Source organism: Cydia strobilella, chromosome 1 (assembly GCF_947568885.1).
Source record: "Cydia strobilella chromosome 1, ilCydStro3.1, whole genome shotgun sequence".
Taxonomy (NCBI): Eukaryota; Metazoa; Arthropoda; class Insecta; order Lepidoptera; family Tortricidae; genus Cydia; species Cydia strobilella.
The window spans coordinates 32,335,198-32,363,085 of record NC_086041.1 but is presented as its reverse complement, the minus strand read 5'-3'; the positions used below and the strand labels follow the sequence as shown (position 1 = coordinate 32,363,085).

At 38.2% G+C, this 27,888-nt stretch overlaps 3 protein-coding genes, 1 long non-coding RNA gene and 1 pseudogene across 5 annotated transcripts; 2 read left to right on the top strand and 3 right to left on the bottom strand.

Moving 5' to 3' along the window:
* Nucleotides 1-1,853: 1,853 nt before the first annotated feature.
* Nucleotides 1,854-4,777, bottom strand: LOC134744586 (putative lipid scramblase CLPTM1). The gene is made up of 3 exons (XM_063678447.1): nt 4,564-4,777; nt 2,721-4,341; nt 1,854-2,462 (listed from the first exon to the last, which is right to left on the bottom strand). Exons 1-3 carry the CDS (start codon nt 4,657-4,659, stop codon nt 2,296-2,298), a joined length of 1,884 nt encoding a protein of 627 aa, XP_063534517.1. The 5' UTR covers nt 4,660-4,777; the 3' UTR covers nt 1,854-2,295.
* An 8,245-nt stretch (nt 4,778-13,022) lies between these two features.
* Nucleotides 13,023-19,222, bottom strand: LOC134744574 (exportin-1). Of its 2 annotated transcripts, none has more exons than XM_063678425.1 (4): nt 19,090-19,222; nt 15,774-18,756; nt 14,761-14,904; nt 13,023-13,359 (listed from the first exon to the last, which is right to left on the bottom strand). In XM_063678425.1, exons 2-4 carry the CDS (start codon nt 18,660-18,662, stop codon nt 13,213-13,215), a joined length of 3,180 nt encoding a protein of 1,059 aa, XP_063534495.1. In that variant the 5' UTR covers nt 18,663-18,756; nt 19,090-19,222; the 3' UTR covers nt 13,023-13,212. The 2 variants fall into 2 exon arrangements, with proteins under 2 accessions (XP_063534495.1, XP_063534505.1); XM_063678435.1 differs by having other exon boundaries at nt 19,085-19,141.
* A 1,819-nt stretch (nt 19,223-21,041) lies between these two features.
* LOC134741660 (phospholipase A1-like) lies at nt 21,042-22,540 on the top strand (annotated as a pseudogene).
* A 376-nt stretch (nt 22,541-22,916) lies between these two features.
* LOC134744523 (uncharacterized protein KIAA1143 homolog) lies at nt 22,917-23,543 on the top strand. Its single transcript, XM_063678329.1, has one exon. The coding sequence runs from the start codon at nt 23,098-23,100 to the stop codon at nt 23,506-23,508; it is 411 nt and encodes a 136-aa protein (XP_063534399.1). The 5' UTR covers nt 22,917-23,097; the 3' UTR covers nt 23,509-23,543.
* Nucleotides 23,544-26,252: 2,709 nt separating this feature from the next.
* On the bottom strand, nt 26,253-27,748 carry LOC134744531 (uncharacterized). The gene is made up of 2 exons (XR_010128096.1): nt 27,461-27,748; nt 26,253-27,365 (listed from the first exon to the last, which is right to left on the bottom strand). It is a non-coding gene; the product is annotated as an uncharacterized LOC134744531 (long non-coding RNA).
* Between the last annotated feature and the right edge of the window lie 140 nt (nt 27,749-27,888).

Here is a 27,888-nt window from a genome sequence, read left to right as displayed (position 1 = left end):
TATAACAGGCGGTAAGTAAGGAACATGACCCCTGCGGGTCGTAGTCGGAGGTTCTACTGCTACTGCCAACATTTTTGATCGTTCGCTCGTTTAATTATCCTATCGATCTTGCGAGCGATCGAAGATATTCGCTGTAAGCCCTCGGCTGTACGATCCTCTGTCGTATCACCTTACCTCCCGCACACTATACCCATTTATTTCCACAATAATCAATACTTTATACATTTTAACAAAATCGATAATATTCGAAGAACAAATACTCAGTGGCGGATTTGCCCTAAGGCCAAGTAGGCCCGGGCCTAGGGCGACAAGACGTTAGGGGCGGCAGCAAGCAAGATAGTGCCGAGAAAGGGGCGGCTAGTAGTAGTAAACTACTAGCCGCCTAGAGGCCCCAGGCTAATCCGCCACTGCAAATACTGAAATAAGTAATTCAGTAACGATCTAACGATAAGAGAGTGGAATAACGTAGATACTTGAAATAAGATTCGCCTAGTAGAGAATTTGCTATCACTTAAAGTGCGTCGTAACTCTTAAATGAAAATGGTCGAAAGTATCAAACTGCAAACATGTTGATATTCTAAAATAAATCACAAAAATATTTATGAATCGAATTACAATCGTGACTTGGAAATTGGAACCGATGCACACCCACATTTTCATTTTCAAAAATTTGCAGTGTGACCAATAGCTACAAAACTACGATGTGACTTAATCTTGTGACGGATTGAAACAAATAATTTTGCTTTTGGTGGTACCTATGACCGGTTAAAACAACATTTTGGTGTGACGAGTTGATGCCTGAATCCCCGCTCGAAAGTGTGAAAAGTTTTTATCATCTTGTGCCAGTTTAGTGCATGTTTTTGATTTTTCACTATAGCTGGTAGGATGGTTTTTTAAAGTCTTCACCTCTCGTGCCTCGAAACCCTCGCAAGGTTCAAGAAGGGTTCTAGACTTCACTTTTTGAGGCACTCGCTACGCTCACCTTTCAATTTTGGGATATTTCGCTTGCTCGGATCTCAGTATCAGCGCGAAGGGTAAATAATAACTGCTCCCTTGTTGAACAAGTAAGTAGTAAGTAGTCTAGTCAAAATGAAATAAATTACCTATCAAAATACGTCATAGTTAGGTACATCACGAGACGCATATTATTCAAGTGAAATCAAATCCTTTTCATTAAGTCGCTTGTTCTTTTACCCTGCTAAGAATACATTGAATAATAAATTCAATAAACCTTAACAATCCTAAAGCCTGGTTCACATTTGTCTGTCGTGTCGTGTTGTGTTGTGTCGTGACGCATATTGGTTTCATACATTTAATATGATTGCGTTCACATTTGTCTGATGCACGATGCGTCAGACAAAAGTGCACGCAATCATATTTAATGTATGAAACCGAAGTGCGTCACGACACGACAGACGAATGTGAACCGGGCTTAACTAAAATCTATAACAATTATTGATATTTTTAAAATCAGAAATAAGTGTAAAGAATGATATGAAGTCTTTAAAAAAGTGGGCCACGTTCTTGCGTAAATAAACCAATAAGGCGGTAGTTATTGCAACATCGTCCTTAATATCTTCAGCTTAGAGCCTGAGATAACTAAGGGTATTTCTAATGTCGCGGCCACACACATGACGAGTAACATGGCCACACTACGTCTCTGCCTACTTCCCATACCACTCGTCGTGTGTGTGGCCGCGCAGTAAATGTCCTTTTCAAGAATTGTGGCTTCCTATTCTATCCTCTGGAACATATACAAAATAGCAAAATACTGTCAGAACTTGAATAAAAGTAGAACAAAGTTCTTTGGTAATTAATAGAATGTTTGTACGTAGGTATTCAATCACAAGACATTGTATAATACTTTAATTCATATGCAAATTTAATTAAACCAAGACATAAGGTTCACTCATCCACAAGACGCACTTCATACATATTATTATGTAAATAAAAACAGCAATGGCATGAACATACCCATGTACACTCAGCGTCAAATACTTAGCAACCAAAGTAGTCAAATAGTTCAGTACACCATATATTTAGTATGGTGTACCAAACTATTTGACTGCTACAGAGTATTTAATGCTGTGTACATAACACAAGCTGTAAAGAATTATGCTAGAATGTTCAACGGAATTCCTAGCAGAAATTTTTACTTTCCCTAGCTTACACCAGCATCATGTAAGATAAATCATATTAACTAGATTATAATAAATATGTTTGCCCGATTTCTATTATTAGATTAAGGACAGAAAAGTTCTGATAACAACAATATTATATTTCAGGCAAAAAGCCTTAGTCATTTTTCTTGTCAGCGGGCTCGCCTTCAGTTATGGCCAGAGTGCCATTCTTCTCCTGGCTCTGCTGCAGCTCCATCTCACCGGAGAAGCCAAACTCATTCACCCGCTTGTGGTCCACCTTGTAGATCCAACGTTGGTATAAGAATATAAAGAATACAATATCTGAAACAAACATGATCAAACAGTCAATCAATTGTAATAATACAAATGGTGGACTTAATTTATACCTTAAGGCATTCTCTACCAGTCAATCACTGGGCCAAAAAGAGACGTTTGCTGGTGCAGGCTTTGTACTTGAGAATAATTAATGGATATCACTACCTACTATTTACAAATTAAATACTAATTAATAATCCTATTATAATGAAATCATAAACTTAAACATATATTATATTTTCAATAATGGTATTTTATACGTACCATCACGGAAACAGCCTATACGATACATAGTTGGCATTTTAATCACAAATGCAAACATATCATCAATAAATGTGTTCAAGAACTTGTATGTCATCATTCGCCATGGGAGGTGGGCAACTGACTTGAGTTTGTAGTTGATAAACAACTGCGGCGTCATCATGATGAATCCGAAAGTCAAGAGGTATCCATACATCATATTAAGAACGAAAGAATACCATCCCTTGTGCTCTTGGTAAAGTAGGGAATAAACTCCATAACCAATAAGCAGTGGGAAGCATGCCCAGCTGAGATAACGGAATGCCAGGGTATCATACTCCCTAGTGCTTGATTGTACATAGGATCCCTTGTCTGTGAAATTCAATGTTGGAATACCAAGTATTCTGCTTTCTCTGTTAATTTTCACATCCATCACCTTGTTAATTTTCCATATTTCAATCAGTAACCCTATGAAGCATGATATTCTAACCATAACATTAGTCTCATTGTCCAAAACATATAATAGTACAACAGTTGACTGGAAAACATTGAAAAATACTGATCTTACAGAGAGGCCTTCAAGTGATTGCCTGTTGTTCCAGAACTGAATATCGTTTTTGAACGCCAAGAGTTCAAATATTGAGTGCAGTATAGAGACTGATATGGTAAGTGCCAGAAGATATGGGGAGGTGTCCAGGAGCAGCTCCTTAACGGTGTCCTGCTCCTCATCTTGCTCCTCGGCCCCAAGAGCTGAGAACATGCTAAGCTTGTCTCTCATAGCTTGTGCTGTGTACAACTGCCATTTGAACAAACTCAATGGCTGGTAAGTTAACTGCAACTCAAGAGTAGTTGTAGATGAATTAATTGGCACATAATCTCTCATCATATTCCAGTAGTCATTTAGGAACACAGCTGGCTTGTAGTACTTGCCATCAGGCACAAAGTATATGAACTCGTCTAGAGGTGGTGGTACGCTCCCTTGCATCCAATTGGTCTGATCCGTCACCAAATTGACAGTCAAATTGGGATGCCAATGAGATACTATTTCTTCTTTTAAAGTCTCCGCTTTTATTTGTTCCTCCTCTGACTTTTCAGTCTGGCCAGTCAGTAAGTTATGTGTTTTCATGTAACGTAGCTTCTTGTACTTGTTAACCATCTTTTTGCCATAGGTGACGAAGTCCCCGGCATAGTTTTCTGTGTCTATGGGGTCAGGTGACTTTCCTGCTTGAACTATAAACACATGAAGATAAATTGAGCCATTATTTTTTAAGGAATGTGAAGGTTCAATTGTACTAGAAAATGTGTAGGTTGAATCCTTGTTTGGTCCTGCATACCAATCTCCATAGGTAATACCCTCATGCTTCCAAATTAACTTTGCATCTTCAAATTTTCCAAAAAACTCCTTTTCAGATAAGTAACAAAACATATCTAATTCTGTCCCATTAGAAAACATATTGATGGAGGGAATCCTCGGGGCCCCTGTTGGAGAATTCACTTCTGGTTTAGGAGCAGCCGGCTGACGGAACATTGAGGTGATGAAATACACAACCAAAGCCCTTAGTATCAAGGATTTAGTTATAGCAAAAAACGATTCCATTTTGGTTGGCTGCATTCTTGCACGTTGTTCATCAATTTGAGCATTAATCTGAAATATTTTGTAGTACAGGTTAAAAAAGATTGACCGTGACCATTACCTACAATAAAAACTTCGAACCTTGGCATAGTATTTGCAGTGGTAATGATTTATATTTAACTTTAGTCAACATACTTTTTCAAATCTAAGAAGACATCGTTATTAGTGTGGTTTATTCTTGCTTTATTCCGTAAAATATATAGTCAAAGTATGATAAGTAGAATGAGAACTTACATCGACGTTATCAGGTGATAACCCAGCATCATTGCTCTCACTAGGCACCAATCTATCTTCTGCGGAATCGTTGCTCGTTTCTTCTGTGTTAGCCATCTCTTCCTCTTTAAAGTGCCGTTTGTTTTGGTAAATGTTAAATCATCAATAAATGAGGTTATTTCAGAATTTAACACTGAGATCAATGATTGAATTGAAAGGACTGATTTTACGCCATTGCCATGACATAAAAATAGAAATAAAATCGAAAAAATGAATATTGACTTACCATAGACAATATAAAATGATGCCACAGATAAAAATGACAGGCGTATTAAGTGGCCAATGTCAAATGACCACATAAGTTCACTACACACGCGACGGAATTCCGGATAGCGAAGCGCATTTTAGCCTAACCTTAAAGGAATTAGTATTCACGGCACACTCGCGTTCGCCATTCGCACGAGAGCTTAAATAGCGTTGCGTTTGTAACGCACCCATAAGTAAGAGCGCGAAAGCGATATCTCTATCTCGCTCTTACTTATGGGTGCGTCATAAACGCAACGCTTTTTAAGCTCTCGTGCGTTTGGGGCCTAAGTCATCAAACAAAAACAGCTTATTTTTTAATTATTATTTAAACATCTAAACTAACTTTGTCAGTAGATAGATAGGCTAGTAGTAGTAGTATTTAGTCCTTAAACTGCGATAAATCACTCATCTTTATCATAAACTAGCTTTTGCCCGCGACTTCGTCTGCGTGGACTTAGTAACCCCAGCTAGAGTAAGAATAGCGCCTGGAGAAAGTCTTATAGCAATCATTCAATTTGAGCATAATATGCACACAAATATTAAGCAACTCATTTATTATCTCAATTCCACCCTCTTAAGGGATTATTTTCGGGATAAAAACTATCCTATGTCCTTCCCCGAGACTCAAACTATCTCTACGCCAAAGTTCAACTAAATCGGTTCAGCGGTTTAAGCGTCAAGAGGTAACACACAGACAGACAGACAGACTTTCGCATTTATAATATTAGTATGGATGTATATATAGGTAGGGATTATTAGATCGCAACCTTTTTCAGGACACTGTGCTGAGCGATACAGATAAAGGTATAGTTGGTCAAGCAAATCTTGTCAGTAGAAAAGGCGCGAAATTCAAATTTTCTATGGCACGATATCCCTTCGCGCCTACATTTTTTACATTTGCCGCCTTTTCTACTGACAAGATTTGCTTGACCAGCTATAGATGTTATTTGTCAGACAAAGAAAAGTGCAACGATTTCGATAGCACACACAGTGCAAGTGTTATTTTAAACGTCAAACTTCTATAAAATTATGACGTATAAAATAACACTTGCACTGCGTATGCTATCAAAATCGTTGCAGACTTTTATTGGTCTAACTTTTTTTTCTAGCAGTGTCCGGCGACGAATAAATTTAATAACCCCTTAAGAGCATGGTCCTCCAAAATATGAGAGCAACCAGTACCATATGTGGTATTTTCTATAAAAACGGACCTTATTGTCGATGCTGATCCCTTTTCATAGAAAATGCCCCATATTTTGATGACATCGACCTGATCTGATGATAGAGACCGAAAACCAGAAAATGGCCGTAGGAACTAGGAAATAAAACAACGAAACCTCATTGAACTTGGGTTTGTTAGAATCGTTCGCTGCGTTGTACATGACCACAGATTATATAAGAAATGACATAAAATTTAAAGAAATGTACAGTCAGCGATAAAAAAATGTATCTTAAGAGCCCATCAACGTGCTCACTAGCGCCACTGCTAAATAATTGTGATTATTTAAATTTAACGATAGATATTTAAAAAAGGGGGCCGCTACGTACTGTATTTTGTATTTAAGTACCTTTTGGATACATTATAATAGTTTTTACGTTGCTGGATTTGTCAATCTATGCGTCCAAAGTTAAAACGGCCGTTTTTGTTTTAGATCGACGAATCCAGCAACATAAAAATTAGTTTGATGTATTCAAAAGGTACTTGAATAAAAAATACGTAGCGGCCCCCTTTTTTAAATATCTATCGTTAAATATAAATAATCACAACTATTTAGCAGTGGCGCTAGTGAGCACGTTGATAGGCTCTTAAATGAGATATTTGACATAAAAAAACTATTTCCTTGCACACCACTTTATTTATTTCCTTGCTCAAAGTATAGGCTATGGAGTAGGAAACCCAATTAAAAGAGACACATCACTTAATATTTATTTGTTTATTTCAAACACAAAATGAAAGACTGACAGTTAATCGGGCCCAAAATGCGTTTGGATACTACCCTGAGTGTTCAGATTCCCAAACCATCATGAAATTAGTTGAGACAACATTAAACAAAACATAAAAAATGTTACTAACAGCAATTCACTTCATAAAGTTTTACCTAGAATCTACGAATAATACTCAGCTTTAGTAGCGCACATGTTGAACATCCGACACTGGTTCCATCACAGAGATTTCATTACATTTGAAGATTACTTAAAAACATAGAAATATTCTATCTCATCTAGCAATGTAAATTGATGCATGATTTAATGCTTGCTTAAATAAGGCCCACCTACGACTTGTGCCGGCAAAATATGCCCTTATCGGAGTGGTTTGTGATCCAACCTTCCTAGCATTCATCACCTTACATGTTCCATACGGTCTCTGTACAATCTGGCAGAATAAGGTAATATTTTATAGGCACAAGATTTGCATCCACGTAAAACTATGATAACAGTCCACTTAAATGTGATATCTTAACCACTAGTCTTGCTGCCTCGCTACAGAGCCGAGCCCTATCGTTATTATACAATTTTAAAACTTACAAATATAACATCAAAGTACTTTAAAATTAAATCAAACGTGAATCATGAAATTGGCAGGTTATTCAGTTATGTTCATATTAAATCGTTTCTCATTTACATTCGAAATATTGTAGCTGGGCTTATACAAGTGACTTTCCATCCAAGTGGCATGCTGTTACTGTCTTTATCACATGTTGTGAATTGTGATACACATGACACGAAGAAGTCACCCCTATCAGCTTAGCTTAAGAGGTTATTTTGGCAAAATAACATAAGTACATACTATGTTATTTATTATTTTAGCTCAGTATCAAACTAGACGACACGAGCGACATCTCGGTTCGGATCTCGTACAAAACAAGAAATCCCGCGAGACCGCTTTACTGTGCACTTATTTTATGAACTAAAACGCACACTAAACGAGCAAATAGTATAATAGTAGTTATTGGGGCTAACTCTATTGAAATTACTTGATCCTTAATAAGTATTAAATGCTACAAATAATAGTTGAAAAGCGTAAACTAGGCTCGCCAACTACAATGCACGTGACTCCCGCTAACTCGTGAACCACTAACTACAAGCTGTCTTCTCTGGTTTTCTCTAAGGCAATGCTTTCCATGCGATTAACCTTGGTCTGTGTCAAATATACAAGTTGACCTGATGGGCCATATTAATGTTGGCATTAATATGGCCCATCAGGACAACTTGTATCCAAAAAGCCACATTTACAGAAAGAAGATATTCATTACGTAATATTATATCATTGGCGGTGAGTCAGTGAAGGAGGGAGGGAGGAGTCAGTGGTAGGAAATGGACTAATTAGCTTTTAAACCAAAACGTCGAAGCAGAATGAGCCTATTCGTGTTACGTTGGGTTGTTAATGGGGTTGGCAACTGTCAAAGGATTGCATAGATGGCGCCATCATAGCTAGCCCCTTTTTCTATGAGATTTGGCTTAAAGGGCTGGCATCTGGGGCATAAAATTCCATTAAAAAAAAATTTGACACAATTCTAGGGATTGACAGGGCAAGCTATGCTGGCGCCATCTGCTAAATACTTCGACCGGCCAACCCCATTCCAGAGGCGTATTTTAAATATTCGCCGCCCCATTAAAGGCCAGAGCACACCGTAGTAAAAGAAAAGGATGAGTATAGTTTTTTTTGTTCTTATTTACTGACAATTTGGTTTGACCCAGGGACCGGCCCGCTATCCCTTATCGGGGTTTTATAAGGATATTGCATATGCCTTAACTCACCATACCCTTTGCCAGACGAAACCTTTTGTTTTGCTTTTAAAAACCCTTATATAAAGCTACCACATTTAAGTAATCGGTAGCCCAAATACCCTTACAAAACCCTTATCATCCGCTCACTAACACCTTGCATATTGCTTATAAGGGTTAGCCTTATAAAGGGCTTCCCTTTTAGCATATAAGCGTGCTAATTTAAGTAGTCTACCTTGTTCATAAAGCACACATTACTTCGAATCCGAGCGATCGTCGACGGCGACGGCGGCGTTCTTTGACTAGGCACGTATTTTCTTTCCTTTTCATACACTACCGTAGATATATACTAATCCTGTCTCTTTCACGCAAAGGGAAACCTTTATAAAAAGCGCTTAAAGATAAGGGTAACCCTTATTAAGAGCTAGCCTTATTTTTGGTTAGCTTTTCGGTAAGGGTTAGACAAAGGTAAGGGTATGCATGGGCTTGCAGTTCAAAAGGGAAAGTCTTTCAATGTGTTAGCCGTGTTTAAGTGTCGCCCATTGAAAGGGTTTAAAGGGCGGAAAGGGTTGTCCGGTCCCTGGTTTGACCAACTATATCTTCTCCGGACATAGAGGTCCAATAATATAGAGATGAAATGGGCAGGGGGCCAGATGACCTAACGAGATGCACTTATGGAACTTTCAGTAGGAGTAGCAGAGAAAGCGCTATTATTGTTTGTCTTTGTCACAGTCTTACTTTTTTTTATATTCCCCACCGTAAATTTAGTGTGGTTTATGGTGGGTAACAAATAACCCGACCTAATGTTGTCAGGAATGTTAAAACGTGTTTTTAATTTTGTCGCATTGCGTATGTTGTCCCTCACAGGCGCACCCGAATAGCTCATCTATATAATACTAGGTCTATGTCTCCGCCGTCTCCGGAATATGCGTAATTTGTTGTGGATCGCACACAATTGGTAAACAATGCCTTAGAAAATCACAGTTGGGTTGCTATAACAACGCGTTGTTAACATTGTGTCCAAATATATAAAAATACTATTATATAAGCCGTATAAAATCCTGATCTATATTATATTACGTCACAGCGCCCTTAAACTAATACGAAATCACACTGATCTGGCTTTCTATACAATTAATTTTGAATTTGGTTTAAAAACGATATTTTCTTTCCGTTTATTTTGAGGTTTCAATTCAAGCTACATGAACTGTTCAAGTGGGTTAAAAAAATAATCTTTATCGATTTTCTGTCGTGCCAACAGTTCTTAATCCTTTTCCAGGCATAGTACGATTTATTGACCATATCGCCACCAATAGAATTTCAACTTTAAGATCCTGATTTAAGGTTCAAATTAGATTACACTTTCAATGAATCTTCTAAGGTGGATTAATTGGAATATATAGTTGGTCAATCAAATCTTGTCGAAAAAGGCGGCAAATTCAAAGAATGTAGGCGCGAAGGGATATCGTCCCATAGAATATTTGAATTTCGCGCCTTTTTCTACTGACAAGAGTTTTTGGGAAAACCTTGCAGATTGGTGCGGCCTGGAAAAGGGTTAATATTGACTTGGCCGTTGTAGACCGTTTTCTGCGAAAACATAATTCGTAGTGTCAAGTGGTTGTAGCGTATTTTAGTGAACTGTTACTAGTCTTCGGCGTAGATAGGAGTTTATCCTAATGGGCAGCCTTAAGAGACTCGAGAGTTATCGAGAATATTCGATTCCTCGGTCAAATAATTTTCTTGTCTCAGTTAATATTTTCCAGATACTAAAATGACAGTTGAAAGAAACCCACAAGGCGGCAAACTTAGCAAAGTAGTAGGTACAATGACATAAAAAAATAAGAAATAAAAAATGTACAGATTGTTGACATAGTTAACTCACCATTCTTAACCTTAAGAGTCCATCAACGTGCTCACTAGCGCCACTGCTAAATAATTTTGATTATTTTAAAATTAACGAAAGATATTCAAAAAAGGATCTATCCTTATTCGATCTATGAACTCAAGACAAAAACGGCCGTTTTAACTTTAGACGCATAGATCGACGAATCCAGCAACATAAAAACTTTTATAATGTATTCAAAAGGTACCTAAATACAAAATACAGTACGTAGCGGCCCCCTTTTTTGAATATCTATCGTTAATTTTAAATAATCACAATTATTTAGCAGTGGCGCTAGTGAACACGTTGATGGGCTCTTAATGCAATAACGGTCAACTAAGTTACTTTAACTTAAAGAACTTTATATCACCAATTATACCTACAATTATCCCCCTAAAACGAATAAGTTAAGTAAATTTTACAAAGTTACCTCAAGTTCCGCAGTTAATTCGTTGTATCTCCCAATTTAAGGTCATAAATAAACAACGCGATGTCATTTTAGTATCTGAAAGTTACAAAAAGAGAGGGCAGCTGTCTGATCACTTGATCAGCGACGATAAAGCGAGTAGCGATCGGCCAACTTCTAAAACGTACGTGTAGACGAAATTCCCGTGCGAACAAAAAATATGCATACATTAAAGGCCTTCTCAAACACATCCGAAATTCAAAACTCAAGATTGGCTCAAATTATTGTCTATGGTCAAGGAAATATGTCAAATAGAACTAAAAAAATTCTCTGTAATCTATCCAGTTATATTTAAATTTGACTTTAGAATAGAATAGAATAGAATTTTCACTTCTCATGCTCGTAAAGTTCTCCTTTGTGCTAGATGTATGCTACACAAAATGCTACTTTTATGCTCTAGTGCACAAAGTAATATTTTTTTAAAGACTAAGACAATCAAATCACTGCCATAGTACACAATAAAACATATTCGGATAATATTGTTATTCCACTTAATTTGGCCCGTTTTTTTAATAATCCGTGTTTTATATATTACTAAATCATTAAAATCTTACAATACAGCATAGTTATTATAGAAATAAACTACAAAATGTAGTTATAATTTGGCAGTATGAATAAAGACTTAAAGCGCCCTCCACACGAATTGCGGCGCGAAGCCACGAACGCGAGTGTGGACAGTTCGCTAATCAGCGAAATCGACACTACACTCGCGTTCGCGGCTTAAGGTAAATATCACGTGTTAAAAATTAAAAAAAAAAAGAAAAAAAAAAAGAATATTGGCGGGAAGCTCTTGTTGCGGCTTTGCAATTTGTTGCTGTTTTACGATTGTTATTGTTAATAATGTCGTCGAGTGAGGAGGAAATTACAGTTTCGCCTAATAATGGAAAGGAAAGCGAAAAATGTTATCGAGCAGTTATTGCCGCAGAAATCCAAACAAAAATATCTTACTGTATACGAAAATTTCATGAGTTGGAGAGCCGAAAAACTAGTCGTTACTTTCTCGGAAGGTGTGTTTCTTAACATATTTCGACGAATTGTCCAAGAAATTGAAGCCGCCTACATTATGGAGTGTGTACTCTATGCTTAAGAGTACGTTGCAGGTGAAAAACGACGTGAATAACCCTATGTGAAACTTACATGTTTTTTGAAAAGACTTTTTAATGGGCACAAAACCAAAAAATCAAAGGTTCTCACGGCAAACCATGTGGATACATTCTTAAACACCGCTCCCGATGCTCAATATTTGGCTACAAAAGTACGTAATCTTCTAATTGTTCAAATTTCACATTAAAATTTAATTAAATGTATTTTATTTGTTTGCCATTGTTTTATTTTACTCACAATCGAAGTGAAAAGCAGTGTGTATAACTCAGGCACAAACGCCTATTTTTATCCTCGGCTATATTAGTCCTCGCTGCCGCTCGGACCAATAAATTGCCTCGTATAAATGTGAATCGTTTTGTGCCCTTGTTGTACAATCTACTATTCTTTATTTGCTAGAATACGTGCATAAGATGACAACAGAAAAGGTTTACATGTTTTAGTATTCAGTATTTGCGTGATCGTAGAAAATAATAAAGGCCGAACTATTTAGGTGTGATTTTCAGATGTGTCTGTGATACGTTATTACCCAACTAGAGTCAATTTTAGCTAACTGCATGAACATGAACAAAACAAAGTGTGTGTCTTAAAAAAAACGTCATATTTTCATAGAAATTTGACATGAATTCTGACAGCTACACTTTTTCAATGCAAATGCGATGCAGAGCCAGCTTGGTTTGACTTGTTAAAAAAAGGTGTATTCCCACTTGTGCCTGCCCCGGTCAGGGATTTTAACTGTTCAATACAGCAGCTAACAAAATCAACATTTGTATCAAAGACAGGAAGAAACCGAGGCGGTCACAAATGGCAAGGATTCATTCCCATTTGTTCCCGCCGGCTACAGATGGGAATGGCTCCTTCCCATTTGTGTTCGGCGGAGACAGATGGGAATGAAACTATTCCCATCTCGTCCCGCCTCGGTTTCTTCCTTTGTTTTTATACAAATGTCGATTTTGACAGTTCTTTGCTATATTGATGGGAATACACCAAAAAGAACGAGGGGTTTTTTACGAAAGAAACCGTTTACAAACGTTTTGCTTGTTCAAACACGGCCATGTAAAAACTCGGGCATCGTTACTCGCTTCTCGCCCCCGCGGCGGTGGCGGCGGTGGCCGTGGCAGTCACCTCAGGCCTAGTCCTGCATCTCCTCGGGCAGCTCGTGCGAGTGGCGGTGGTGGTCACCTCGGGCCTAGTCCTGCATCTCCTCGGGCAGCTCGTGCGGGTTGAGCATGCCGGGCACGGAAAGCTGCACGCGCCGCTTCTCCTCCTGCGCCTGCCGCAGCGAGAACAGCCGCTCCTCCAGGTACAGGTCGCTGTCGTCCTCGCCCGTGTATTCCTGCAATCAGACCATACAAGCGTTAAAAGGTTATTACAACTATCAATTCTGCTAAGAGCATCATCATTTATCATCATCTTCCTCTAGTTATCCCGGCTTTTTGCCACGACTCATGGGAGCCTAGGGTCCTCTTGGCAACTAATCCCAAGAATTGGCGTAGGCACTAGTTTTTACGAAAGCGACTGCCATCTGACCTTCCAACCGGTCCGGTTTCCTCACGATGTTTTCCTTCACCGAAAAGCGATTGGTAAATATGATATTTCATATTACATAAGTTCCGAAAAACTCATTAGTACGAGACGGGATTTGAACCCCCGACCTCCAGATTGAAAGTCGCGCGCTCTTACCGCTAGGCCACCAGCGCTCTCATTTAGCTGCTAAGAGCGAAGGGGAAATAACATATACCTTTCTCAGTCCCTTTCAGCAGAATGTTTTAATAATCCCTTTTAGGATCAAGCTGGTTTCCTATTGGCTGGAATGGAGTTAAGACGCAGTAGCTTCAGAAAACGGATTTTATAAAAAGTCGTAGCGCTTTTTAGGGTTCCGTACCCGAAGGATAAAAACGGGACCCTATTACTAAGACTTCTCAGATCGCAGATATATGTAGAGGTAAATTCCTATAACGTTCTAAAAAAACCGGCCAAGTGCGAGTCGGACTTGCGCACCGAGGGTTACGTTCTTTTTTAGTATTTGTTATTATAGCGGCAACAGAAATACATCATCTGTGAAAATTTCAATTCTCTAGCTATCACGGTTCATGAGATACAGCCTGGTAACAGACAGACGGACAGACGGACGGACAGACGGACAGCGGAGTCTTAGTAATAGAGTCCTGTTTTTACCCTTTGGGTACGGAACCCTAAAAAACCGGCCAAGTGCGAGAAGGACTCGCACACGAAGGGTTCCGTACCATTATCTATAAAAACGGTCACCCATCCAAGTACTGACCCCGCCTGACGTTGCTTAACTTCGGTCAAAAATCACGTTTGTTGTATGGGAGCCCCACTTAAATCTCTATTTTATTCTGTTTTTAGTATTTGTTGTTATAGCGGCAACCGAAATACATCATCTGTGAAAATTTCAGCTGTCTAGCTATCACAGATCACGAGATACAGCCTGGTGACAGACAGACGGGTCTGTCACCAGGCTGTATCTCATCAACCGTGATAGCTAGACAGTTGAAATTTTCACAGATGATGTATTCTGTTGCCGCTATAACAACAAATACTAAAAAGTACGGAACCCTCGGTGGGCGAGTCTGACTCGCACTTGTCTGGTTTTTTTTTGCAATTTCAAGGGTTGATCTTATAACATGTTATAACATCTTGCTGCACAGTAACCAGTACAGTCGTGTATATGTATGTATTTTGTATCGTGTATAATAGTGATAAATAAACTCACTCTTATCTGAACTAAGAAGTCTCTCAAGTGGTCCTTGAAGGCTGGAATATCCTGGTCCAGGTTGAACAGCCCTTGCACAGTGATCTTTATTTGATTGTCCGTCAAATGAGAAAATGCAGTTTTCAACAGGTTCGCCACATAGTCCTGGAAACAAATAATAATACATTATTCATACATGGATAAACATAGTGTTATTTTTCCTAAAATGTTTTTAACAAATTATTTACAAACTTAATTGACCTTCAAAATTAGTTCTAATCAGTCAATGTACAGTCAAGGGCATAAATATATATAAATTCCCAAAGTTTCAAAAATATGTGTACGCTCTTACACCTTAGACAATAAAGTCGTGTTCACATATTTTTGGCCATTTGTCTGGATCGACATTTTTGCCTTCGACTGTATATGCAGTTTTTTCTCTATTTAAGGGTATATCTATATATTAACCTTGTGGTGTGTAGCCAGTCGTTGAAATATTCATAACTAATGCATCCCACAACACCAGGACTATTCTGTAATTGTCAACAATCTGTTCTGGATGATACATCATCTTAAACGGGTTTTAGACTACACTCCCAGGCCCTATTTCTTGAATAAATAAGTTAGGATACAGTACATGAAAAAAAAAACTACATTTTAGTCTAAAATGAAGTTGCTTTTTACTAAAACACAAAGCACTGCACAAATAATAAATAAATAAATATTATAGGACATTCTTACACAGATTGACAAAGTCCCACGGTAAGCCCAAGGAGGCTTGTGTTATGGGTACTCAGACAACGATATATATAATATATAAATCCTTAAATACATAGAAAACACCCATGACTCAGGAACAAATATCAGTGCTCATCACACAAATAAATGCCCTTACCGGGATTCGAACCCAGGACCATCGGCTTCACAGGCAGTGTCACTACCCACTAGGCCAGACTGGTCGTCTCGTCACAAATGCACCACTACCCCACAGCCAGTCTGACTGAGTTAAGTGGCGTGCTGTAATGAGTGCTCACCTGTATGTAGAGGACATTGTCCGGAGTGGGGCCGAGCGGCACCGTGACGCGGCCCGCCTCCACCAGCGAGAAGATGTACGCCAGGATGGTAGCGTGCATGGTGAGCCCCGCGCCGTGCGACGTGTCCGTCACCACGCTGAACACGTGCTCCAGGATGTCGCACAGGTACGTCTGGTAGAAGCTCTGCGCCGCCTGCGGGTGCTGCTCCACGTTCTGCAGCAGCCGGTGCAGGATCTGCAGCCCCGTGTCGGCCACGTTACGCATCGTGTGCTTGAATGCCCAAATTATAGAATCCAACACGAGCTTGAACTGTGCCGGCGGTATACTCAGGAATGCCTTGAAACAGTTCGTGTTCACAGCCTGTAGCAGCAAGAAGAACTCTGTCCGGTGATCCGGGTACTCCTCGAAATCCTTGTTTATCATCTCCAAGGTGCATTCGAAAACTGCATCAAATATCTTCGGCACCTCTGATGTGATGTGGCCTCCCAGCTTATACACTATGGCTGCCATGCATGATAATACTTCGGGTTCTCTCGCATCGGGAACTGCAGTTCTCTGGTAGTCCAATAAAACGGCGTCTAGGAGGGGCGGAATGAAGTTCTCCAGTACCATGGTATTGTCCGTGGAGCGTGAAACCCAGCCGGAGATGAGCTTCAATGCTTCCTTTTTGATAATTCTCATGTTTTTAATAAGAGGCTGCTTAGTGACGGCGACTCCATTTAGTGCAATTGCTTGACTTATGTTTTCTGACATTACTTTGTAGACGTTCAGCATGTCAAGATATATTCTGCCAAGCTGCACCACATATGGATGCCCGAGAGCGCGACATGCGCGCACGTTTGTTTTAAGGATGCTGACCAACTGTTTGACGGCCTCAGGGTCTTTCAAAATATCCACATTATGGGACGCCTGGGAAATTATATCATCCCACACCTGGTTGGGCAGACACATGTACTTTTCAATCAATTGCTCCTGGGCAACTTGATCCACTTGTGCGCTAATCATGTATCCAACAGCCTCATAGAAAGTGTGAACTTGAAGAGTTTGCAAGTCACAGATAATGGAACTGATTGTGCTCAAAATCTCCTCAATAAATGGGCATGCTTCGCCAACCTGTGTGGTCACAAAGTGGCGACGACATTTCAACGCAATTTTAATAAACGTATCACAAGCCATATCCTGAACGCCGTCGTGAGTTTCGTGCATGAATTCAAAAAGTTTATTTACAACAGTTTTCAGGAACTTCCAGTGAGCCCTGAGGAAGCGCGGGTATTGTCCCACAACATACATGATGTTGCTAGCAATTATAGCCTTATTGTCTTTGCCCTTTTTCTGTTCGCACAAACCCAATAATTCTTTAATCACCACTACCAAAAAGCGCTTCTCGTCCTCTTCCATCATTGCACCAGATGTGGACCCAATGGCCCAACACAATGTATTCAGATTCTTCCAAGACCACTCAGAGCCATGCACTTGAGCTTGCAATTTCTCTGTCATAATCCGTTCTGTATCTTGGTAGTCCAAATGAGTAAGGTACACTAGCGTTTCTCTCATATTTTTATACAAATTGATAGAATCTGTATCCTTCATAAACTCCCTCACTACTTCACCATTTTCATTCTCAACCACTAGGACCTCCTCAGGCTTGGCCATCCTCGAGATCATGATGTAGCGCACGCTGCTTAGTACATCAGCATAGAGAGCTTTCCTGCCCATACTTTTGCCCAGAACTAGATTTGATGATTGGGAGCAGGGGGCAATTTTGTACAAATCAGCAGCTAAGGAATTCCAAAATTCCAGACAGATCTTGAAAATTTCTACTTCTTCCACTTCTGAAATCAACACAAGATAGCGCAAGGCATTCATCAACGTATTGGTCAATCCTCGTCTTTCAATAAGTTGACAATGCTCCTTCAAGTAGGTGCAAAGAAACAGAGCAAGATTTTGGATGAACACTTGTTCTTGATCACGTCCAGCAGCATATGCATCACGGATGTTAGTGGTGAGTGGCAGCATAGTCTCCAGCTGGTCCATCGTCTGCACTAACAGGGCAACAAACTGATCTTCGTAATTGCTAACAGTAACACCTGCAATCTCAGTCAAGCAACTCAGGGTCACATTTCTGAACAGCGGCACACTGAGGAACTTAAATATTAGTGTGCTTATGAGTTTCATCTCAAAAATATAGCCTAATGGGATCCAATTCAAAAATCTTAATAGAGTGTGAAGCGTGGCTTCCACAAGTGGGGCATTTTGTGAATTCTCAAGTACAAATTGACAGAGCTGGAATATTTGGCTAAATTCCGAACACATGGTATCTTTCAGATGTTTGGTTTTAGTCTGAGTGAGCTGGCCGGTACTGAACACAAAAACTTCCTCACTCAGGAGCTTGAGGATCACCATGTTGTTTTGGCAAAGGCTTTCGTTGGTCTTCGAGGCACCCACAATATCACTAATGAATGTTTCCCAGTTGTGAGGCCATTCTCTTTTCAAAACTTGAATCAGAATCAAATTAAGCTTTTTCAAAAATACTTTGTTGCTTTCCATAGTGACAGGATCGGATGAGTTCTTTATAATGAGACCCACAATGTACTTTTTTATTCCTTCACATTGATTTCTCGGGAGAACTTTCCATCTCGTCTGTATCACTTGTTCTAATATTTGTAAAGCATAGTATTTTGTTTCCTGATTCTGTGAGAACTCCAGAATTGTATCAACCCGAGTCCAGGCATCGGGGTGTTCTTTAAGTGTGGTCAGAATGTCCTGAGCGATGCGTTGCTGCTCTCCTACGGTTGAGTACAGGCATCCCACGATATTGTCCAGTAAAGTAATGTCTAGCTTTTGGTTAAAATCCAAAAGTTTGGAAGCTTGTTGCTCTAAAGTTGTCATTGTGATCTCGAAAAAAAATGTTTTGTCTTCGTTTCTCTTATTAATAACCAAATCAGGCTGGTTTATTCACATTCATGCCTCACCTCGTGCCACACTGAAATACATAAAAGTAGAATTTTAGAGAACAAAATCTTATAACCTCTTTTCACTACCAATACTTTAATGATACGTCATATAAGTGTTTTTATATACTATCGAAGGCAATATTGCTAAGAAATACATAAACCAAACTTAACATTAGGCTTAGATATCTTGCAAAAACTGTTTTGCAGTAAAATTAGAAAATAAGGAGCACACACCCTGTATGTCATACAACAAACTACTTCTGATTCTTCTGAAAAGTGTATATCAGTATTGGGTGCGGATGAAAATAGTTTCCCGTAAACTTATTAAAAAATTAATAAAAATATAACCGTACAAACCTTACCTAGAAAGTAATTTGCGGCGCAATCAGTCTAACGCACTTCCATACACACTTCATAGTCCGTTGTTTTCATGAAGCTTGAAAAAGCGTACTTACATGGCGCATTACTTTTGTCTATGGTTATTTTCGTTTTGTAATACACTCGTTAAACATGAAATTAAAGTAATATAAAATAAATGTGTTATAAATTTATACGAAAACATATAAAAAACATAATATTTTTGATTTACTATTAAATAATAAACAGAAACAAAAGTAAAAAAAAAATGGTGCCGTGTGACGTGGCTTTACTTGTGATTTCTGGACCATCAGTGTCGCTATGGGATCTCTTAATATCGCTACTAAGCGCCAAAACTGTACGTTTGAAAACAATAATATTATTTTCATAAAGAATGCATAAAGGCTGATATTTCATGCATAAAAATCCTAAATTTGATGAATAATACCACTTAAATTAGTGGAAATTAACATTGCGGGGTTACGTCACTTTTCTATTTAGACAATGACGTGTCCGCAACAATGCGAATATCGATCGTTTTTCCGTACCGAAAATGGATTAACTATATACACCTTATTTTTTTTACATTATTCTATCAAGTACTTATAAAGTATAGATGCCAAAAATTGTTGCGGGCGCTCTGCTCATCATGGCTCAGACCATTAATTATACATCTGCTTAGTAGTTTCTTGTTCAGAGTATACCGGGGCACCCAGGGGTGAAGTAACTAGAAGAGCCACGTGCAGCTTGTGAGTAGTTGTGAGCTGCCGCGGCTCGTAAGTTGCACGTGGCTCTTCTAGTTCCTAGAGGAGTTAACCCATTCACATTGAGGAGTATGTATATTTTTTGCTTTCATTGAGGTTTCCATAGTGTCGCAGACCTCGTTGGTTCTTATTTTCTGTTAGCTTGATGATGATTGTTAGTATTATTACATCTGCTATGTACAGTCAGCTGCAGCGACGCGCGACATCTGACTCCCTCTGCATGTAAATTTGTACGCAGGGGGTCAAATACCTCTGCAGTTCACTGTAGGTAGCAATAAAACGTATTACTTGTTAACAAATATTTACAATTATTTCTTATATTATAACAAATTGCTCGGGTGTTGCCCACGAGTGATGAACGCGGCGCGGTGGTAGGGACGATCTATCGCCCGTTGCGCCGAACGGACTTTAAATGTAATATATTATGTTTCTATGCTGTAATTAATTTCCTAGTTTGTTCTGTGTATTGATCTAAGATGTTATTAAATAGAAAGTGCTTAATGTTGTCCATTTTATTAGGTTAAAAACCTACAGTCTTCTATAAAGTGGTCCTTGGAACCGTATTGGATGTACTGTATATAGTTACAAGCGAAGATGCCCGACACATAAGAAATTGCCCCTTCTCGTATTGAAACTGGATACGAGTCTAGGCTATGTGGGTATAACCTCGCTCGTAGTACCAACTACGAAAATTATTAACAAATAATTACTTCGAGAATTTCATACAAATAGTAGTTCTCAATTAGGTAGTTTATAATTTATAGTGTTGTTAAATTCATCAACCATGATTTAAACTTGTTATTTATTTACGACCGAGATAACGCGTAGCTGTGCTAAGACGTGTGTGTTTTGAAAATGGAAACTTCAGTTGAATTATTACTGAAAACTTTTGTCCATATTGCAGTTGACGTGCGTTTACTACGCAAAACGTATCGATGAAGGTAATATCCTTCTGTGTTTAAGTACATTAAGTAGTTACGAGGCAAAAATAATAATAATAATGCATATATCACATCACAAGTTTACATTCAGTTCTGGCCTAGTTAGCCGAAGACCTTCATATTAATATTTATATGCCGACGCATGTTACCACATGGTATTGTAGCGATCGTTGCGGAATGTATGTCCAGCAATGTTCGTCATTTGGCTGAAATGATGATACTCAAATCTAATCCTGTTAATGTACCTACTGCAGATGAAATGTGGATGGTTGGAGTAAACACCTATGGAGGACCCAATCACAGCTCCAAATCCTACCCTGGCTACGGAACGGAGTGGGTTTACTTCCCAGATGGAGATGGCATATATACCTCATTTCGTTAATTTGACCGCGACTGATCGGAGACAGTTGCGTACAGGGCAATATATGGAAATTCAATACAGATTGTACATAAGGTTCGTATACCTCGAAACCTCACAGTGACCTTGCAACTGAAGAAATTAAATCATTGGGTGGTTAATGTGGGTTTTCACCAAATGAAATTTCAGGGACCATTTAAATCCTAAGTTTTGTTGCCCCCGGTGTAAATATATTTTGCTTCCTTGTGTTCTGTTGTAGATTTAATACCTCCGCTTTTTATAGTATTGTTATTTTGGAATTGTTCTCAGGGGATTATCCATTCACACGAATCTAAACGAATTAGCACAGCCACCCAGGGGTACAAACATGACCAGACTGTTGTCTAATAAACCGGTAAAATTGGTAACACACGGTTGGAGATCATCTGCCGAAGGCGGCAGGGTCATGAGCATCAAGGATGCTTACTTGAAAAATAAAGATATGGCAGTAATAACTGTGGACTGGAGTGATACGGCGAAATACTATATCTATCCGTTTGTAGTGGAGAGCACAGGGCAAGTGGGGGCACGTGTTGGACAATTTTTAGATGCGTTTTGCGAACTGTACAATATTTCCGGCGACAGATTGCATTTAATCGGACATAGCCTCGGAGCACACTTGATGAGGGTTGCTGCGTCGAAACTAATGTGACAGTGGGAAGAGTCACCGGTAATTATGAATTCCGAAAACTCCTTAAATGATTTATTCAAGAGTGGGTAATTTAGAATAAAAAATACTAACAGAACAGATTTTTACATTAGCGAACACATGAGAATAGAGGCATTCACACTGACTAGCCCCACATAACTTAATTATCTTATATCTTCAGGCCTTGATCCAGCACGACCTCTCTTCGAGGATCCAAAGAAACCGAGCGCGTCGATCCTGGACTCATCAGACGCGGTGTTTGTAGACGTAATACACACGTGCAGTGGAGCCCTGAGCGTCAAAGCTAACAGTGGGCATGCTGATTTTTACCCAAACAGCGGTGAATCACCACAACCTGGGTGTGACAGTATGTTTTTTCTCTTCGGTAACATTATTTTGAACATATTTATTTTAAGTTTTATCTACTACTATGTACATTTTTTTTAATGATTTTATTAGGTAATGTTTGTTCGTAAAGTTCCAGAGACCTGTAGTCATTCGAGAGCCCACATGTACTTTTCCGAATCCATTGATAATCCTACTGGTTTTCCTGCTTGCCGAAGCAAAAGTTGGACGGAATTTTTAAATAACACAGAATGTACACAGCAGACATATATGGGAGAGAACGTCGATCGAAACGCAAAAGGGCAATATTACTTAATAACAAATGATAAAGTACCCTTCGCCACTAAACACTTCCTATAAAAGCGAAGTTTGACAGCGGTTCAGGGTCGAATCATGTTATCCCTTTCTAATATATGGCACTATCCCTTTCGGCTATTTAAGGTTTTCAAAGTGGAGAGACAGTTCAGTATAGTATGAAAAAATTAGTTCCGGTGAAATTCCGCAACATGGCGCGTGATCATATATCACGCTTTTTTTGTGTCAGGCTTTACACCCTCATGCCCGATCCAGTTATACTAGATTCATGGCTGAGCCAAACCGGAGCCGTTTGCCCGAAGCGAGGAGTTTCGCACCCTTGGTTTTATTTTTTATTTTTATACCCCTGAACATTCTCACATTGTTCCGAAAATGTCACTCCTCATTTTCACTATCTGTGCCAAATTTTTGACGTTTCAATGAAAAAAAATCAAGCTTGCGAAGCTTGGTTCAAGGTTATCTTCATTGCTGGATTGATTTATTTTAGTTTCAGTCAAAATAATAATGTGTTATGTTCTAAAAGTATAAATCATTCGACTTGAATGTAAATGTACCTCATTATAGGTACCAGACATAGTTGTTATTAACTGCCAGTCAGCATTATGGCTAATAGAAAAAGGAATGTGAATTACATCAAACCAGAGGACCCAGAGTTCCTCAAAGTTATAAAGAGACAAGCTGGATACGATGACAGAAATCGAAAATTCGACCCGCTTGAGAATGCCGAGGAAGATTTCGTGGATGATACAGAAAGCGAAGAGCCGCAAGTTGTAGTTTTGAAACCGGGAGACCTCACTGCCGAGGAGGCAGAGGTGGAGAGAAAACGGTTAGAGAAAGAAGCGGAAGAAACTAAAGCGGACCTTAGTCAACGGGTTATTTTTAAATCCAAGTCAAAGAAAGATGAAAATGACAAAAAAGGAAAAGAGGCAAGCAAGAAGAACTCCAATCAAAAAAAGCAAAGTCAATTGCTGTCATTTAATGATGACGAAGAGGAAGACGATGAAAATAGTTAACAGCGTGTAGTATTGTTTGTGCGATATAATGGGTGGTTGATGGGTGCAAAAAATGTTATAAATATAATACTTAATGTCAGTGTTTGACATTCTTATAATGTAATTTGACCGGGTCCTGGCTTTGACCCATTAGTAATAGGGCTCCCGGTATCCGTGTTACACGCCGAAACGTATACCCGTGTTCTTAAGCCCGGCGGTACTAAGAACCCGGTTTACACGGAACCGCCGGGATTCGAAAACGTTTCGAAGGAACGTTCCCAAGAAACGTATCTCAGACACGTATCTCCGTTTACACGGGTACTTAAGACCGTTCCGAACGGGTCCAAATACTCCGAACCAGTTTGAGCCAATGTACAATGGTAACAAGGTCCACTTTCCACTATTATTATGTTGACTTCAGATGAATTCGTTTGTCGTACGATTTTTAAAAGTAAAACTTTTATTCTATCGCCCCAATTTATTAAGTTAACATTAAAACCGCTATTTTAATACCGTAATTCGAATTAATTTCCGAATTTTTTTGCCTACAATCCGAAAAAAGTTTCACTTGCATCGTGGTTTCATAATACCGCACAATTACTTTTTTAAATTGTTTTTAACCGTATTGATAAAACATAGGTACTGAGCCATCTTCCTATGTTTAATAGTAGGTATATATAATTTTTATTTTAAACTATTTATATCATTTAATAAAACCGATTGCTTCTAAGCTAATTACATAAATTTGATATCGATCATAGTTATTTTTTATAATTACATAATGGTATAGTATTTTTTCGTTAATAATAGGTGTGCAGACAGAATACAATAAAAATTAAAAATAATAGTTTAATTATTTCTTGGTTATTTTTATCTCGGGTGTATTACTGCTTTGCGAAAACAACAAACCTGCCAACGGCGCAAAAAAAGTTAGGTACACAAAAGCGGGATTATCGAGTAATCATGCTCAAATGAAAAGCAGAATTTTACCCAAGAACCATAAAAACCCATACTACCTTGGATAACTTGCGATAATATTGCTAAATACATTAAGATAGATCTTTAAATTGGTAATCATTCATAATTCACTTTGGTCACTTTCTCACTAGCGTTCAGGTAATAAACTTAAATGGTCCATCCATCCATTGTTTCCAATATCCTTTTGTTTGTCATCGTCGAAAACATGTAGGTTCCCAAACTATTATCACAAGTGTCACCGCGAATTATAAGCTTTATGTTGTTGTAATAAGGTCAAAACATCTGCACAAGAAAATGTTTTCCATTGTTTTGTAGCCGCGCCGCACTAAAAAGCATTTTACTATGGTAAGAGGTACCTAGAGCAAAAACAATTAGAATTTATTGAGAAGGTGCAATTTTATCAAATTGATTTAAAGTGTTTATTAATAACTAGCGACCCGCCCCGGCTTCGCATGGAGAGTCAAGCATAATAAAATACATTCTGTAACAAGTATTCACATCGGAAGCCCAATAATACTAAGACTTCCATCCACCTGTCTGTCACCACTCACTAGGCTGTATCTCATGAACCGTGATAGCTAGACAGTTGAAATTTTTACACATGTATTTCTGTTGCCGCTATAACAACTAAAATTTAAAATTAAATTTTGTACGGAACCTTCGGTGGGCGAGTCCGACTCGCACTTGTCCGGTTTTTTTAGAAGTTAATAATGGGTTAATTATTCTTAAAATATAGACAGACAGCCATCGCACACTTTTTTGTAGACTTTTTTCCACCATACATTGTGTCGTTATATCTCAAATAGATTAGGCAGCGTTTCCGATTAAGCTCCTGGCCAGCGTGATTTTGCTAACTTCATTAGCAAACATCGTCATATTTCTACCAATTTAAACAAAACCTTAACAAAATATACACATAAACATTCCCAAAGAAAAACTTCATTCACAGGTGAGGTCTGGTTATCGCGAACATACAGACAGACATACGGACGCGGCGGGAGACTTTGTTTTATAAGGTGTACCTAGGTACCTACACTACATTATATGACAAGAAATACAATTTCATATCATGTTTTCAAATTAAACTAAAAATAAAGAAGCAAGTTAAAAATGTATTTTTTTATAAATACTTACCTAATGCCAATTTCGAACATTTGTTTGACTTCCTGCCTACATACTGAACTCGATGGTTCTAATTTTTTTTTTAATAGGTACTAACCCGCAACGTAAAAAAAGTAGCTATTTAAAGTGCTATATAAAATACTACTTTGATAAGAAGCGTGAATACTCGTAATACCTATTGCAAGCAAAAACTACCTGCTCAAGAAAGGGTTTTCTAAACCGTTTATTGAATTTCGACTCTATGACCCACGGAATAAGGTTAAATATGACAGAAACTCGTCATGAATCTTTTGTCTATTCATTTGTAGCTGGCGTTCGTTCCTTCGCTACTATCGTCAAGGACGTGTCCGGAGCCACGGATAAATAAGATACGTATCTTCGAATACCCGTTTATCCGTGTACACGGGTCTTAACTACACGTTTCTTAATTAAACGTGCGGAACGGGCCAGAAAACCGTTTACGTATTATTCGGAAACGGGTATTCGAAACGTGTAAACGAAACACGGATTCGACCGCGAGCCCTAATTAGTAATGGACCTGGACTTGAACCAATAGAATAATTTTAAAATAATAAAGCCTATGTTAAGTTATATAGAGCTAAGAGATAATGTGTTGAAGTTTTTATGTGATTATATTCTTAAGTTGGTGGAAAAAAAAGAATCGATCTCTGTATTCTGTTATTATTATTATTTAACATATTACTTTCCATTAACAGATTTCCTGTAACCAGTTGATTTTCACTAAAATAAATGTTTACAACTATTCACAAACACAGCGAAACACATCACAAAATAGTTCAAAAACCTTTCAATGCAAAGATACCCTAAATATAATGAGTGGTTGCGCTTGTGCCCACAGTAGGCCTAGCACATGATGAGCGTGACAGTATCTTGCCGCGAGATAGATTAACTATTTGAATTAAAGAGGGACAGGTAGTCTATCTCGCTGCAAGATACTGTCGTGCCAATCATGTGCTAGGCCGGCAGGTGATGGGGCAGGTACAGGTCATGTTTAGATACAGCAAATGACGGTCAAAAAGATTATTAGTACTATACAGTATACATAGAGAACTATACATTAAAATTCCAATGTTGGACTAACCAATTGTAACTACTGATGTGTCATCGGAAAATTTCCAAATTACCATAGCATTGAAAAAATTCAGAAACTTGTCATAATTTTGTATGGGGATTTAAAATTTTCCGTTTTCACAATGAAAGTTACCTTTTCTATGAAATTTCAGATAACTTTTCCAAAATTGTAACTGAATTATATGGCTTTACTTAGTAAATTCAATAAACAGATGTAGGTCTGGTTATCAACTAAATGTAACTAGCATAACCTGCCCTATCTGATTTTTGAGATTGATAAAATTAGGGAGGTGGCTAACAGTAGAGTAAGTTGCCTTACCATTTCTGATGTAGTTTTAATTATAACATGACTAAAATAACTTACAATTGTATTTTTTTATCATAATCCTGCTTTTGATCCTTTCAGTATCTCTTTCTCTTGCTTTAGAGGTAAGAGGTGATCAAAAATATTGGCACAACAACTGTTAAGACAAAGAAATGCTTTTACCATTTTCTTCTAAACTCTTTCTCTTCTTAAGTTTTGTGCTAGGTCCATTAGTGGCTGTATCATGTCTGTAGTTTTGTTGTGAGAATTCAGCTTTATTGAGATATTCCAGTAGCTTCCGCAGCAGAAACTTTCTCTCATCTTTTACAATTATTATACTCTCTTGAATTTTTGCAACTTCATCACAAAGCGCAGCATTTTCCTGGAATTGTTTATTAAGATTTAAACATTCACAGTAAATGAATGACAAAGGCTAGTAGTAGTAGTAGTTCATAAGATACATAATGCAGTACTTACTAGTATCAAGCTCTTAATTCTTCTTTTCATAAATTTGTACTTTTTACGGTAGCGATTATTTTGCTTTTCATGTAGGACGTTGTTCATTGTTAAAGCAAGTGGTACCTGATGGATATGCTTGTGTTCATTGAATGCACTTTACGCGTAGCCGAGGAAGGATTAGAATCAATTATTAAAAGTATATTTTTTAATTAGAATTAGAGTTTTAACTTGTATTTTACACAGTATTACTAAATTGCTACGTAGATCGTAAAGTAAATAAACTAGGATTGAAATCACAAATATCACAATGACGTATGTCATATCACTCATATCAATTTATTAAGTTAAGCAGACTTTACACTCTGCGGTTTCATTATTGACACCTGACAAAATTATTACGTGATTCAGTACTACCAACATATCTTAATATACTCTTGTTAACTACA